Source organism: Equus przewalskii, chromosome 15 (assembly GCF_037783145.1).
Source record: "Equus przewalskii isolate Varuska chromosome 15, EquPr2, whole genome shotgun sequence".
NCBI lineage: Eukaryota > Metazoa > Chordata > Mammalia > Perissodactyla > Equidae > Equus > Equus przewalskii.
Window position 1 is genome coordinate 32530814 of NC_091845.1, and position 17015 is coordinate 32547828.

A 17015-nucleotide genomic window follows, 5' to 3' on the forward strand; every position below is an offset into this window, starting at 1 on the left:
AGAGAGTATCCAGTATCTTCCCCATAAAATCTGCCCCTATACTTTGCTTCTTAGCTCTCTTAATTATCCCAAGATCCATCCTGTCATCTAAGAATTCTAGGACTCATTTCTGATTCTTCCTCCCACCGTAAGTCTTGTCAATTCTACTTAGGGAATATCTTCCAAAAGCACTCCTTCCTCTCCACTTTCAATGTACACTTTAGTTGAGACTCCCCTAATGTCTTTCCAAACTATTCCGATACTTTTTCATTGGATTCCCTCCTCTGGTTTTGTCCCTTTCACATTTCCATTAGTGTTTTTATTGGGTAACACAATTGCATAGCGTTACCTACTTAAGAATCCTTTGGTGGCTGCCCGCTCCCTCTAACACAAACTTCAAAGTTACTAACATAGTAATCTGGCCCCAAACTACTACTTTCTTGTCATATCTGCCATACTTCCCCAAATACATCCTATGTTCCAGATACACTAAAATGATTATCTTTCCATTATCCTAATAATAATTATTGCTAGAATTTAATGAAAACTCGCTATAAGCCAGGTTATAAGCATTAAGCTCGCTATAAGCATTATCGCATTTCATCTTCACAACCACTGCGTTTTTTTGGTAGAGAAATAAAGGCTTGACATTAAGCAACCAGTGTGTGACCTCAGGCAAATAAGTGGCAGAGCTGAGATTTGTCCCCAAGCAATCTGACTCCAGAGCCAGTTTTCTTAACCTTTACACTCTCCAGATGCCACTATGTACATATACAAAGGCTGTTTTTCTTCCAGGAATGCCTCTCCCTTGTCCCAACCAGTGACATCCACTCATCTTCGATGCAAATCTCACCTCTAAAAGTGCAACCTTTCCCAATTCACCAAAGTTAACTGCTGCCCTCTCTGTGCTCTCCCAGCATTTTGTTAAGACTTCTATTGCTGCACTTAACTCAGCGTTAACTCATGCGTTCTCTTCATCCTTGTACTCTGGCATCTAGTCCAGTCACAGGCCTTGACAACTGTGGATTATCCACTCCTTGAGGGCAGAAGTAAAGCCTATTCATAATTCCCCCATGGTATCTGACATACAGTAGGCGCTCAATAAATTCTTTAAATAAAATAAAACTGGAGACAGAATGTTTTTAAAAATACCTAGAACAGCCAGAAGTAATGTAAAACATGCCAAAATTCATACCTAGAGCTTTTAACTACTTCTCTAAGGCAAAGAACAAGGTAATGTAAATCTAAAAAGGTATGTATTTTATCAATATTTGCACCAATAAGTAATTAGTGAACTAAAGTTAGAAATGGAAAGATTTTTGTCCTGAACTTTGTGTGAGAAACATTCCCTTTACTGTGTCACAGTAGCTGTTGCACAGTAAATCCTACTCAGTCATGGATTCCCACAAGTTGTCACTGTGTGCCTCCTAGCAGGTGCAGCCAAGGCTGCAGACACCAAAATCCAGGCACAGAGATCACCTCCCTCACAAACATCTAGTGCAGGCCTACTCATCAAGACTTGGATTAGGGGCTGAGAGAGAAATGATCTTAAGGAGCATCTGGATGAATTTGTTAATATTCTGTTCTTTGTTCTTTACTTAAATGCATTTATACTCAAATACAGTATAATATTTCTGTGTTTCACTCCTTGAAGTATCAAAAAATATATGTACATATTCTCTGTAAATGAGGAGGTCCTCATAAGAGAATTTCATTGAATTATGCAACAATTCAACTTTTTATCTAAGTATTAAAAGACACTTTTGAATCCATATATGGTCAAATAAAAATAGAACAAAAGCAATGTTAAGAAAATACAAAGCAAAAGGAGGCAATGTTGTATACTGGGCATCAATTACATTTTTTGAATAGTCATGTTTACTTAGAAAATTTTGTCAGCAGAAAAATATTTTGCTTAAAAAGATAATTACTAATTTTCTGATAATTAACAATTATCAGAAAGGCCTTGAAACAACTAGAAGGAAAAACTAAACTAATGGCAATACAGCAAAACAGACAAAGTAACTCCTGGATACTATTTCTAAACAGGAAAAACTAGACCACCCAATCTAGCAGTTGTTAATTGTGATACTGAAGGAGTAAGTATGTATCATACCTTGTCATTTTCTCTTTTTTTTGATAATCGGCTGTATCTGTTAATTGCAGCATCATGATCTGGAAAAGAGAAACGACTTTTAACAACAATACAACAGTACTGTGCAAAATTTATAAATGCTGTGAATGGTCTTCACGTGTGCAGCTCCCATCAAATGTACTAAAGCAAGATAAGAACTCTCTACTATACAATCACTGCACCCAAACGTCCCCACAGCCAAATTTCCCCTAAAGTTTGTGTCTGCTTATTAAATTGGGAAATATTTAATTCAAAGGAAACTGAAATCCACTAAAAGCTTTTTAAAGTATTTTTTAGTACAAAAATAGAAAATTCTCATTAAAGAAAATTTGGAATTTATAGGAAAACAAGGAAGTGAAAAAAATTATTATACCATCTCCTTAGGTTTTATGATGATAGCAAACCACAAGATTTGATTTAATTTCCTTTTAAATTTTTCTTGTAGCAGAAACAGTGCAACTTAAATAACACTGATTTAAATAATGTTCACTTAACTTTTAATTAGGTTCATTTTTTCAATTATTACATAAAATCTGGCCACAGATATGTGTTGATAAAGAAATGCATCATTACAAGAAATAACTGTAAAATATTCAGAGCTTACCATTACTAGCAATCTGAAACACTTCCTTTAATGTCAATATCTCTGGAAAAGTTCAAGAATAATTTCAGGTTAGCATATTTATGAAATATCTTGAATTTTGTTCAGAAAACAGTAACTGCCAGTTAGCTATAATTAAAATGCCAAATAATATTTCATACTTCAACAAAGTGAAAAAATTATTCTGTGTTTCAGCTAGTCTATGGAACATTTACTAATAGCAACAGTTACACCACAAGAAAATCTCCTTGACACAAATTAGTGATATGACACAAAAACAAATTTTAAAACCACTGCACATTCTAAGATACGCAAATATCCGACTTAGTACCAGAATCCAACTTACTAATTCATTTTTTGATATTAACTCTAATCATTAAAGTTCAAATGCTGAATGAGAAACAAAAAACATTTTCTTAATAAGATTATGACATTTAGTCAATCTAAGGATTGAGAAAAGAGATGTTTCTTATCTTAGAAATGACTATTCTTGAGGATCACCATCACAAATATAACTCCATCTCTAAAATACATTAGTCTTGATTCCAAATATAATTTAAATGCTTTACGATCCACTGATACATTAGTTCAATGTTTTTCTTCTATCTACATATTTTGTAAATAAGTCTGTATGATTGTCTGAGATTGTAAAGTATAAGATAGCAAAGCCAATTCTATAAAACTCATTTTATCACCTAATAATCCTAAACAGGGAAAAAATAAAACACCATAAATTACTAAGTCATGGGTTGCCAGATGTGCCAGCACCCCTACCTCCCACCACTCCAGCCTATTAAACACACCTCCACCTCCTGTGCCACTGTCTCAGTTCGGGCCTTGGTCATACCTCACTGGACTCTCACAACTTCCTAATCCGTTCTCCTAGATGTCAAACCACTCTATTCCACCCTCCAAAAACAAAGGGATTGTGTCTCTCTACTTCTTAAAGACTTCCACTGGCTTCTCTTTGCTTATAAACTCACGTCCAATATCTTTAGCATGATCCAGTCCCCAACAACCTACTTCTAGATTTGTCTCCTGCCACACCCCAAGACATCCAACATTGTGGCTATACTGAATTTCCCATCATTCTCAAAACAAGCCACGTTATTTCTACAATTCATCCTTTGGTGTTTTCTATTCCCTCTAACAGAACAATGACTCTTCTGGCAAATTCCTCATCATTGCTCAATGCTCATGTCACATCCTTAGTGAAGACTTTCTGACACCCTGGTCTAAGCCCCCACAGCATACCTTGCTTATTCCCTAATTATAAGAGACAGAGTATCATAATTATCTGTTCACCCATCTCCTTCTCTGGGCTTTCTCAAGGGAAGTGACCTCTTATTCATATCCGTATTCCTCAGCATCCAGTTTAACATCTAGCAGGAGCTCCTGTAAATGTTTAGTGACTAATTAAAGTGAAAGTGGCACAAGTTGTAGTTAGAAATGGTTAAGGTAAAGAGTTATATGCATTTTACAAGCAATGATCTTCTGATAGCTAATGAATGTAAACATAAGCTTGACCTCAATACCTTTCAGATCTCTTTCTTTAAACTGGGTAATGGGGAACATCATGGCATCAGCAAGCTGCGTCGAAAGTACCGCATGACAAGAGCTAAGCTAGTAAAAGAAAGACCAAAAAGGCCAAATAACTAACTGTACAGAGAGATTTAACCAGTGGTGTGTAAATTAAACAAAATCTAGTAAAATGGTGTTGATACATTTTACATGAGAACACTAAAACTTATGCGAGACAGTAAAAAATATACAGTCAAAAAATTCCATTTACAATTCATAGAAGAAAACATAGGATAACCTTGGATTTGGCAATGGTTTCTTACATATGACACCAAAAGCACAAGCAACAAAAGAAAATATTAAGTGGACTTCATCAAAACTAAAAACTTTAGTGCATCAAAGGATACTATCAAGAAAGTAAAAAGACAACCCACAAAATGGGAGAAAATATTTGCCAATCACATATCTGATAAAGGACTTGTATCTAGAATAAAGAACTCAAATTCAGTAATAAAAGACAAACAAGCCAATTAAAAAATGGGCAAAGGTCCGAATAGACACTTCTTTAAAGATAGATAAATGGCCAATCAGCACAGAAAAAGATGCTCAACCTCATTAGCCATCAGGAACACGTGCATCAAAACTATAATGAGATACCACTTCACACCCACTTACATGGCTATAGTAAAAAATATAAATAAAAATAACAAGTGTTGGTGAGGATGTGGAGAAATTGGAAGTCCCCTACATTACTGGTGAAAATGTAAAACTGGGCAGGAGATGTGGAAAACAGTTCGGCAGTTCCTCAAAAAGTTAAACATAAAATTATCACATAACCCAGCAATTCCAATCCTGGGTGTAGACTCAAAAGAACTGAAAACTGGTGTTAAAAAAAAAAAAAAAACTTGTACATGAATGTTCACTGCAGCACTATGCGCACTAGCCAAAAGGTAGAAAACCACCCAAACGTCCATCAACTGATGAAGGGATAATTTTATTCAGCCAAAAAACAGAGTGAAATTCTGATACATGCTACAACATGCATAAACCTTGAAAAAATTATGCTAAGTGAAAACAGACAGGCACAAAAATCCACAAATTAGCGGCCGGCCCCGTGGCTGAGTGGTAAGGCTCTCACGCTCTGCTTCGGCGGCCCAGGGTTTCGCCAGTTTGAATCCTGGGCGCGGACATGGCACCACTCATCAGGCCATGCTGAGGCAGCATCCCACACGGCACACATAGAAGGACCCACAACTAAAAGTACACAACTATGTACCGGAGGGCTTTGGGGAGAAAAAGGAAAAATAAAAAAAAAAATCTTTAAAAAAAAAAAAAATCCACAAATTGTATGAGTCCATTTATATCAAATATCCAAAATAGGCAAATCCAGAGAGAGAGAAAGCAGATTTGTGGTTGCCAGGAGCTGAGGGGCAAGGACATGGGGAATGCCTGTTAATAGGCACAGAGTTTCCTTTGGGAGGATGATGAATATGTTCTGGAACATCAGTGGGGAAAGTTGCACAACATTGGGAACATACACAACGTCACTAGTGGTAAATTTTGTTATATATATTTTACCACAATAAAAAAAATTTCATTTCTTACAAATATTTCTTCATATTGATCCCTTGGGACAAAATTTTGCTAAAATGAATTATTAAAGTATATCAAAAAATTACTTTTCCAGTTAGACTAGAAAAGATAGAAGTATCTAATGGTTCATGTGAAAAGAAGAGCATTCGTTGCACTAGTGGAGAAAAGTTATGGACTCTCCAAACATCTCTTACCACCTTTCTTCCTCCTAGCTTCTAGGGCTTTCTTAATGGTTTGTTCTGATGAGTGGTTAGAGAAATTGGACTGGGAGTAGAAAAGACCATACCTATATGCTTATTCTCTGAAAACAATTTGTTTTAATCAGACAAAGAAAGTATTGTTTTTACAATACAGCCACCAACATGTGTAAATAAGGTCCTTCTTTAAATAGTAATCTTTTATAATAGAACTTCACTCATATAATAAAACTCCCCAATAAAAGCTAAACAACTTGAGTAACTTAATTATAAGACCTCTTATTCAAGAAAAATAAAATAAGCACTTACCTCATCTATAACTTTTGAAAACTGTTGCAAAGTAGAGCTCATAACTTCATCATCACCCCCCAATGGAAAACGCTGAAAAGTGAGAAACAGAGGTGAGGTAAAGGTCCAATGGTGCATGTCTTTTGTGAATAACATTTTATAATTTACATTTTTAAATAACTTCAGAAATTTTTAAAATTTTGAATAAGTTTTAAAAATGTCATTTCAATAAAACAATGTAATTCATATAATTAAAAAACATTAATTAAAATGTTTGCTAAGCAACCAACTAACATAGTATATAGGAATGCACACCCTTCTAGGAGTTCAAAGATTTGGTGTCTAGCTCCAGTTCCTCCAATAACCAGCTGTGTAACCTTGACCAAGCCTCAGTTTCTTCATTTGTAAAAAGAAGAGAGGTAAATTAGATAACCTCTGTATCTAACATTACATCATTAAAATTAGGGACTGGCCCTGTAGCCGAGTGGTTAAGTTTATGTGCTCGACTTCAGTGGCCCAGGGTTTCACTGGTTCAGATCCTGGGGGCAGACATGGCTCCACTCATCAAGCCATGCTGAGGTGGTGTCCCACATAGCACAACCAGAAGGACCACAACTACAATATACAACTATGTACTGGGGGGCTTCGGGGAGAAGAAGAAGAAAAAAATAAGACTGGCAACAGATGTTAGCTCAGGTGCCAATCTTTAAAAAAAAAAATCATTAAAATTAGATATAAATGCTGTAATGGAATTTCAATGGCATATCAAAATTCAAAAAAGCTTAGGATTCTTGATGAGAAATTCTATTTATCTATACAGATACTGTACCACTGCATGTTTTAAATTATGCTTTTAAAAGTTTCAGACACAATACCTGTTTTTCATATTCTTTTAAAAGTTTTGAAGTCAGGTGTGTTGCTGCACTTAATTCATTCTATGGGAAAAAATTGGCATTCAAATTAAAACAATATTACTGATTAAGAAAATACTTTTAGATGAAGATACCTACGCCACTTTTATTTATCACTTAACATAACTACTGTACAACATGTTTTCTAAAACTCTCATTAAATCACTGGAAAGGGAACTATCATTAAAGCACTTTAAAGGGAAACTCAAACCATGAAACATATACCATCAAGGAATTCAGCAGTGTTCCAAGTGTGTGCTTCTTTTAGCTAATAAAAACTAAACATTAAATTTTGTTAAAGCTTTAAAGCTAGAAGTAAACTGTACATAATCTTAGCAAAATCTTAAGAGATTCTAGATTGATGACTGATTATCCTTCTCTTTAGATACTAGATCATGATAAGCATTTAATAACATACAACTGAACCATGGTCAACTTAGTCATATAATACAGCAACAGAGCCATATGAAGGAAATACTTTTTTAAAGTGTTTTTTTCAGTAAGAAATATAATGACAAAAATAAAATTTCTTTTACATATTAAGCTCTGTGGTCAGAAAGTAAATCTTGAGAGATCACAAGGAAAAGAAATAATGATCACAGCAACTTGTAAGTACATAATGAAACTGTGATCCAGAAAGGAGAGAAAATGAGGAGGAAAAAAATACAACTTGTAGACTTAATTAATCCCAAAGAAAGTTTATCATAGAACTCAGGTTGCTATTAAGGCTTATAATTAAGTTACATAAACAGCCTTAAATCTTACGCCTATTCAAGAAAAAAAACTAGTCACATCCTCCTTAAATCCCTCTCCTCATACCCCAAAGCTGCATCTACTTCTTATTACCTTCTTCTAACTAGAGATACATTACTTTCAAATCCTCCACTCAAAAAGGGGAAGTATTCCGTAAGATTAAAAGCACGATTACAGAACATACCAATAACAATATGGGATTTTCAGTCAAAACTTAGGCAAATATGACTATCAGTGAATTTCAAAAGAAAGCTGTTACAGTATTTGGGGAGAATGGGCAGATGCTTCTATCTTCATCACTTTTGTAGTGCTACAAACTATACACTAGTAACTGAAATGTGAGCTCTGCAATACAAAATACTTAGTGTTCTTTCATCCATTCAACAAATATTTATTACTATGAACCCAGAACAGGGCTAGACACCAGCAAATAAGACAGATACTATCTCTGTCCTCAGGGGCTTACAGATTCATTTTTAAGAAGCACTGACTCAGCCTTTAGCTTTTTACCTGTGCATCATAAATCCGATGCATAGCTTGATACAACTGGTTCATATAATTGGAAATAGCTGTAGCATCTTCTTCAAATACACCCAGTAAAGACCTTGTCTGTATAAAATAAAAGCAGTATGTTTATGTTAACCATTACATAAATCAGATGGAAAAAATTTTTAAAAATCTTAAAAAAGGAAAACTCCTAGGATATTAAAGCCCTAATAATACTGAGTTGTAATCTAGTCTCTCTCTTTGATAGTAATGCCAAGATGTTGGGGTTCTTTGTTCTCGATTTCACTTCATTAAAACAGAGGGATTTTCCAATTACATCACATAAACTTTAGAAAGAGCAACAAAGGTATATTTTTATGAATTAAAAAGTCTGTAATTAAACTGAAAACAAATCAGTAGAAATGTTCAGGCCTAAATTAACAGTATTCCATGTCTAAATATTTGAAATGTCTTATTTCAGGATAACTTAGTATGATTTCTCTTCTTCTATGGTCTCTTCTAGTAGTGCCAAACCCCTCCCATCATAATCCAAAATAATACCATAGTACCCCTCCCCAACATGGCCTATAAAATGCTAACTAGATTTTTCTGAGTGCAGAATTTCAGGTTGTTTCTTCTTCATCTTCTTCTTCTTTATACATTTTTATATTGTTAGGCATTTTTTTTTCCAAATAGCATGTAAAAAATATCTTCATGTTAAGGGGGAAAAACTTGTCAGTAAGTAAATGTTAAGACGGTCAATAAAAAGGATCAGAGATAAGGAAACTCAGCGTATCAAGGCAAGATATGCTTAGCTTTTTATATACCAAAGGCATGGGAAAAATTAAAATAACTATTGAGATAACTGTAGCTTAAAATCTAAAAGATGACCTTGTATTTTTATTCTACAAATAGTTAATTTATGCCTGAGCCTTAGAAGTTGGTTTTTAAAAATCAACTTATTCTTTAGCTTCCTATTTTCAGAAGAGGAAGCTAAAAAAACCCATGAAATCATTATGCCACTATATGAGGTCCACATTCTCAGTCCTCTACTTCCCCATGCCCCAGAGATGGAGATCTAACAGAATCTTTTTATTTTTTAGCTCTAGTGCCCGACTCCCATTCCCCCAAAGTGCTGTCTTAAGATGCAGAAAAGAAAGCATCAAGAAATCTTGCCTGGCTAGTGCCACTCTTAAGAAAAACCTGCCACTTAGTTTTATTTTTTTTCCCCAAAAATTATCATTCGAATTCAAGGAATTACACATTTATGCAATAAGCTGTAGTGGAACTAAATTTAAAAGATCTTCTCAGCCCTAAATGAGGTTGAAACAGGTTCCCTATTTAAAGCTAATGTCAAGTTCAACACTGTATATGACCATTTAAAGTTAGCAGCTTACAAAAAACACCATCAATAGGGTACCATTTCTTTGAACCTATGATGGCATCCTCTGAGAGCTGCACCATTTTTTTATACTACTAAAACAAACAAAACAATGCTGGCAATTAAGCTATGATTGAAGGTTTGCTTATGTCTTGAAACTTTATATTTATGGAAGCAGATCTTTATATAGAATTTCATATAAAACTCTCATATAAACATAAAAAGGAAAACACAAGCAGCATAAATTTAATACAATCCTAAAATTTCTTCAGAGTTCAACTCTTGTGCGTTACTTTTTAACACAAAAGTCATCAATATCCATGTTTTCTTAGCCAATGTTATTCTCTGCCATGAGGAGGTGACAAATATTCCTTAGAAGTGCTTCACTTTTGCCCCCAATTATTTTCTTCCAAACCATCAATACCCATTCAGCAGGTACAATGGTGGCACTCACTTCATCTCATCAGGTGTCAAAGGAATATTTTCAGACAACACACAGGACTGATACATCCTTCAAGTGGTTGTTAAACTGATCTGTTGGCTGAACACTGAGAGGGTACAATTGGGTAGTTATGCCACTAGGAGAAACAATCAAGTGTGTACATCTGCAACCGATTACGAGTAAAACATTATCAACTTTTAGGGTCATCTCAATATCAGTGATGTTAAAATGTGGGGAAAAAAGCACGTCTCATAATCTATGAGTATTTCATTTTATGCCAAAGAAACAAGCCTCCATGTGGGATTGGAGTTTGTCTTCACAGTTCTAGCACGGATGAATCATTGATAAGATATATATCTACACATAAAATCAATTATTTTTTAAAGATCATACCTGTTAATAATTAGGAAGCGTCATTTTGTTTCTGATTTTTAACACAATATATAAGCATGGACAAGGCATCTAGTGTAGTCTTAAAATTTTCTGCCTCAAAAGATGCTATGATCTTTTGCAGAATGGTATGGTTTGGGCAAGATAACTCTAAAGCTGTTTATGTTCCAATAGGTGGATTTAGACTTGCAAATTTCCCCCTATTTTAATACTTAGTTACTGTAAACCAAGACTAAAAAAGGATAACTGTAATTCAAGTTAGTCTTTCATGGTTCCCAGGCTCTAACTTTTTTACATAGCAACTGGCAGGCTACTTTTGACTAGAATCAAATGATCTAATAGAAACTTAGCCATATCAGGAGTTTTAAAAGTTTTCATGCTCTTCATTACTCAATTTCTTGGACTCTACCCTAGATAAACAGTCCAATGAGAACAAAAATTTATGCCCAAAAGCATTAATCTCAGCCCTATACATAAAAAGCAATACTTGAGAAAAACTCTAAAAGTCCAACAATAGGACAACTGTTAAGTCAGTTAAGGAAACATACAATCTTTAAATTTTTTTATTCAGAATGTAATAATATGTGAACATACTTAAGCTAAAATGTTAAGTTAAAGCCAAATAGAAATTGTTATGCACAATATAACCTCAATTACATTAAAATGTGTAAGAGAAAAAAAACCTAAAAAGAAGAAAGCAAACCGTTAACAGGGTTTGCTGCTGGGCGCATGCCAGGTAACTATGTTTTCTTTTCTGTACCTTTCAATTTTTCTGGAGCAAACAACTCTGTTTTTATAATCAGATACAAAAATAAAAACATTCACTATCTATGACAGGTCAGGTTCAGAGAAGTTGAGTAACTTGCCCTAAAGCAAAGGGTACTAAGTGGCAGTGAAGACTAAAACCCCTTATATCCTGAATCCCAGATCCAGCGCTTTCCATCCTGCCACAGGTTCGCGCTAAGAATTACAAGCGTCTTCCCTTTCTAAATCCCAGTGGTCCCAACCAATTTTCCCAAGTAAATATTACCTAGTTCAAATTTATTACATCTAGAAATTGAAAGAATACCAATGTGGCTATTTCATTAAAAATTACTGCAAAACTGATACTAATACAGTACACGCTTGTAAAAAAACACAATTAATGCTCAAATTGTAAACTCTTGCGTGAAAAGTTCATCAAAATAGATAAGTCAAGAGATTATATCCTCCTCAGAAGTCCTGGGTGGGGCACTGTCAACCCGTTCTGAGCTGTGTAGTCTTTACCGGCTATAAAAACCAGGCCAGATAACAGGAGAAAAGCAAGGCAATCTGTTGAGTCTTAACATAATAAAAAAGTGAAATGACACAGGGAACCTGACCAATACATCCCACAACATTTTTGCAAAACATCTGAAACAAACAGCTTATAACTTTATACTATAGAAATCATTAAGAAGTTGAACTGGCTATTCTGGCGGTCAAGACAAGCCAAGATGTAGGTTTCTGTGTGTCAGTAGAGGCTGATAAGAGTAAATTACCAGCAGGCAACTGGTATGCGAAGATAACTTTCAGCAGGAAAAAACAAATCAATTCCACAATCAGAGCCCAATTTCAACTCTGCAGTTAAAACTGGCACAAAATCCATGGCAGATGTGTCATCCAGAAGACGGGGATGTAGCCTATTCCTCCTAATTTTGGGGGCCATACCAAACAGTTACGACACATGAAATCGTGCAATTCTATTTCTAAATGAGCATTTCAGAAAATTTACTTCATTCTAAGTGGTAGCCAATCAACAACATCGTCTTAAATTGCTTAAATTATTGTGTAAAAGACAGGCTTAGGGATGAAGTGTCTCAACGCAAGTTACAGCCCCCACTAATATTGCTGATTTCATTCTTTAGTATTGAAAACCTAACAGTTACGTTTTCCTCAACTGTCTGAGGCTAGAGCAACCCCACTAGCATCATCCCCAATGCACAGAACACAAAACATAGGGCTTTTATTTTGATGAGTTTATTAGGGCCAAGTCTGCAACGAGCTGGAGCCGCGAGGCCGCCGTCCATCACCCGCCGCGCACAGCCCGAGTGACAGCGGCTGCAGTCGCGGCACGACACCAGGCACACTCGGCGGGGAGGCTCCGGGACCCACGACGGGCTTCGCCGATGACCCCCCCACACGGGCAAATCAACAGCCTTTCAGCATCTCCCGAATGAAAACTATCCGTTTCCTTCCCTAGCTTGTTCAGAAATTATTAAGTCTACCGGGCTTTATTCTCCTAAGAGGTTTTCGGGGCGAAAATTCCAAGATCAGGATTTATTACCTCACCTCACGGCGATAAAAACGCACCTTTGGTCAAATACAAGGGAGCCCCGCGCGCGTGCGTGAACGCTGGGCCCACGAACCAAGGCGGCGGCGGCTCGGTCGCCGCCCGCCGACGTTCCAGAGTCGGCGCGCAGCTCTCCGCCCAGCCGCGCAGGCCCACGCGGGCCTCGGGCGACCGGCCCGGCCTCGGCGGCTCGGGGTGCGGCCCGCGACGGGCGGGGGCGCTGGGCGGCGAAGCCCACCTGGGCCGGGGCGGGCACCTGCGGCCGCGACGGCGCAAGGCCTGGAGGCGGCCCGCCCCGCCCCCTCCCCGGCCGCCGCCTGCACCTCACCTGCGGGCTGTCCTCCAGCGTCTCCTCGATGGGCAGCTTGTCGATCCCCGGCATCGTGGCGGAAGGAGGGCGGCGGCAAGAGACGCGCCGGCCCGCCTGCAGCAGCTGACCCGGGCCCGCCCTCTCTCGCAGGCGCTGCCGCCGTCGCCACCCGTGCCGCCCTAACCAGGCGCCGAGCGGCCCCGCGGGAAATCCCGCCCCCTCGCCCTCCCTGCCCCGCCTCCCGGCGCGCCCATTGGCTCGCGGCGACGCCCGTCAGCGCGGCGGGGCCGGCCGGGAGGTTACCGTGGCGAGCGCCGGCCTCGGGGGTGGTGGAGGCGGCGCGGCCTTCGCGCAGCTAGCACCTACTGTGTGGGCCCGCGTCGGGAGGTAGATCGTAGGGGAACGTCTGTCTCTCCGCACGGCGTGTGTCTCCGAGAACCAGAGCCTCGAGTGAGGACCAGCCTGGGGAATTCGGGAGGGTCTTACGTCTCCGCCACGTTTTTCGTCGGAGACCTTGGAAGAGGCTCTACGGCTGGCGTCTTTCTTTAGTATCCTCAAATTAGAACCTTCCCAACCCTGCCCGAAGCGTCCAGTACCCACCTCCCCCACCCCCACCCGCAGCAGAATGGTGCCCGCTAACTCAGATGTCTGTGGGATCCTACATTATGTTCTTAAGAGGATTTTCCGGTAAATTCGTGGACCGTGGACTCGAAATAATTTTTCTCGGTACTTGGATTTCAGTATATTCAGTTAAAAACACGTGATTTTGTGGCCGATTCATCAATTCTTACTGGCCTGGAAGGACTAGCACGCCGCAATTCAGACTTCTATATTTCTTTATGTCGCCATTGAAAACGTTTTTTGAAAAGTCAGGGTACATTGGTTAAGTATGTTGGTAACTAATTAGCATTTCTGTCAGGTGAAAAAGTTTTGAAAGAAGCTTGAAATAGCTTCTTCAGCCTCTAAAGTGAAAGCTCTACTTCCAGAACCTCATCTGGATTAGAACACCTGCCTCTTTGCCCGTCTTCCCCAACCTCACACTGACTCGTTTATTTCTCTGTAGAGTTATAGGAAGTTTTCGTCAGTGTACAGGGAAAATGGCAAAATCACCAGTGGCTTCTAAAAATCTAGCCATTAATCCCACCAATCCATCCTATTTTCATTCAAGAAATAGAAGAAGTGCCGAGTATAGATTATTAGTTGCCTGGTTCTACAGGTGTACTGGAACAAATCAAAATACAGTACCAGGAATGGAAGTTACATCTTTTAATCTAGAATACTAGATTTTCCCATGAGCTCTTGAAGGTTGGATAAAATCAGGTTTGAAAAGTTTTATTAGGTAGACTTGCAATATAGTTTCACAGAATTATCCTTAGTGTTATAAGCTTTAAATAAGAGCTCTCCCCTTAGAGTGTTTATCAACTGGTCACCCTCTGGAAGAGATCTCTAGTCTTTGAAAGGTGGTTTGGAGTCAGTTCTTACATAATGTTACTGGTTCCCAGCTGCTTAGATGTACCCAGCATTGTACAGATCCTAGCGACCTTACTCTGCCCTTTGATATTTCTTTTCTACTCCGTCAGCACAGTGGCATGCAACCTGGGTCTAAAGAAGGGAGACTTTCAAGGTACATGACCTCATTGGTTGAAGGTTGTGATTCAGATTATAAGTGAAGAAGAAAGGTCATGGCAATTGATAAGAATGAGTAAGTGAAAACAGAAGTAAGAAAACAAAGTGTAAGAAAGCAATTATATGGTGAAACTGAAGGGGTTTGGCCAGTTAACCTGGCCAAACCAAGTAATTTGAGTGAAAAATTCTGTTAGGTATCTGAATTATCTGGGTAGGGTATTATCATCAAGTTAAATGGTTTCCTTCCTTGTATGTTATGTGCATCTGACCTGGATTTTTGTAAAAGATCTCAAGAGACTATTATATTATCAGAGAGGGGCAAGGAATTCTTGCCGGGCTCGGCTGGTTAAAAAACAAAACAAAAACAGGTTGACATTCAACTGGATGGAGAGGCAGTTTAGTCAAATTATAAAACTAGAAAGGATCTTAAAAGGCCTTCTATTTGGATCCTCTAGCTTTAGGTTACTGTACAATCTGCTCATCCGAAAAGATGATCATATTTCCTATTCTAAAACTGCAGAATTATCATCTCCTTTGGTAACCACTTTAGGTCTAATCAACCTCAGTTCTGTACAGTTGACCAAACTGAGGTCCTTTCATACAGGAAATGAGGCTTGTTCAGAGAGTGCCTCAGGGGTTACTGGAGACTTGTGTGGGTAGCATAGTAAAAACTTTGGCGAGCTGGTTAATTTTATGGAAGGCAAGGCAGGATTAAACAACATCCACCAAAGAATTCTTTGAGATGTTTCACACATATAATTCATTGAGATGTTTCGCACATATAATTTACAACAAAAGGACATACAATCTTGTAAATAGATTTGATAATTATTAGTCTCCTAAAATTATATTTGATCTTCTTCTAATTAGGTTTTTACATGGTACTCCTTTAAGTTCTAGTCTGTGGTCTATAGTAGGAAGGAATCCAACAACCCAAATGACGCTGGTGCTTTACTTTTCAAAATTATCCCCCTAGGTTAGTGGTTACCCAACTCATGCACACGTAAAAGTCATCTGGGGCGGGTTGTTAGAATACAGATTCACGAGCCCAGCTGGAAGATTCTGATGCCATTGGTCAGAGATGGGGTGGGAATCTCCCCAGGTGAGTCCAAAGCAGGTAGTCCTCAAAGCACATATTGAAAAGCTCTACCCAATGTGGAGAATAACCATTTTGCTTCCCCCAGATAACCTTGTGTTTTAGAAAATTTGAAGAGTCAAGTAAACATTTAGGAAAGGAGTTCTAGCTTCCAGCTGAGGACAGTGAGAGGGGCACCATTTCCAGAATCACCTGGAGAGCCTGGGGAGCCTCCTACTCAGAAATATCCTCTGAAAGTCTCCATCATTCTGAAATTCTGCGGAATTCATACTCCTTTTAAGAATACAATGTATAACGCAAACAGTTCTACCTGTTACCTAATAAAACTCTCCTTAATGGGATTCACTTTAACAGATAATTCAATTGTTTTCTTAACATCCAGATGAGATAAACCAAATTAAGGAAATTAGTGTATTTATTGGTAATTTGGGAAATTGAGTCCCTTCCAACCACTTTAAAACATTAGAGCCAGTGGTAGAGGTAGTGGGGAAGCTTTGGGCAATTGGTGGACAGAATCAAAAGTTCTGAGGAGGGGGTTGCAAAAAGAGGTTGCAAAAAGGACCAACGAATTCTTCATTGTGGCACTGCAAACTATCCTCTGCCTTTGACTGTGATATTAATGTTGCTTCTGCTCTTTGCAACAGCATCCTTAGAATGAAAGCAATTTCTGTAGCTTCTACTTTAACTATAAAAAGAATAAAACTTTATTTCTAAAATATTGTATATGCCTTAGTTTCTTTTATGGTTGCCTTGATTCCTTTTTTGGAAGAAGATATTAGTATATGAATTTCTTTGGCCAGGCCAAGAACTTTGAAACAAAGCAGCATCTTTCCTGTTTCTGTGGGAGGTGGATGAAAGCGTGGGCATGAGCTCATGGACATGGACTCTGGAGCCATCCTAGCTGGCTTTGAATCCTGGCTCCACTTTTTCCTAGTTCTGTGACCTTAGTCAAGTTACTTCACTTGTCTGTTTCTCCATTCCATCATCTGAAAAATG

General features: G+C 38.2%; 1 protein-coding gene across 2 annotated transcripts in view; it reads right to left on the reverse strand.

The window, feature by feature from the left end:
* Positions 1-13521, reverse strand: part of APPL1 (adaptor protein, phosphotyrosine interacting with PH domain and leucine zipper 1) — a 33630-nt gene extending 20109 nt beyond the window's left edge. The window contains exons 1-7 of one of the 2 annotated variants that reach the window (XM_070574871.1): positions 13316-13521; positions 8488-8586; positions 7189-7248; positions 6335-6406; positions 4250-4337; positions 2718-2759; positions 2096-2154 (exon numbers count right to left, since the gene is read on the reverse strand). In XM_070574871.1, coding sequence (XP_070430972.1) covers positions 2096-2154; positions 2718-2759; positions 4250-4337; positions 6335-6406; positions 7189-7248; positions 8488-8586; positions 13316-13369 — 474 coding nt within the window. In that variant the 5' untranslated portion in view covers positions 13370-13521. Of the gene's footprint in view, positions 1-2095; positions 2155-2717; positions 2760-4249; positions 4338-6334; positions 6407-7188; positions 7249-8487; positions 8587-13007 lie in introns of both variants that reach the window. The other variant, XM_070574873.1, reaches the window with a different exon arrangement.
* Positions 13522-17015: the final 3494 nt, after the last annotated feature.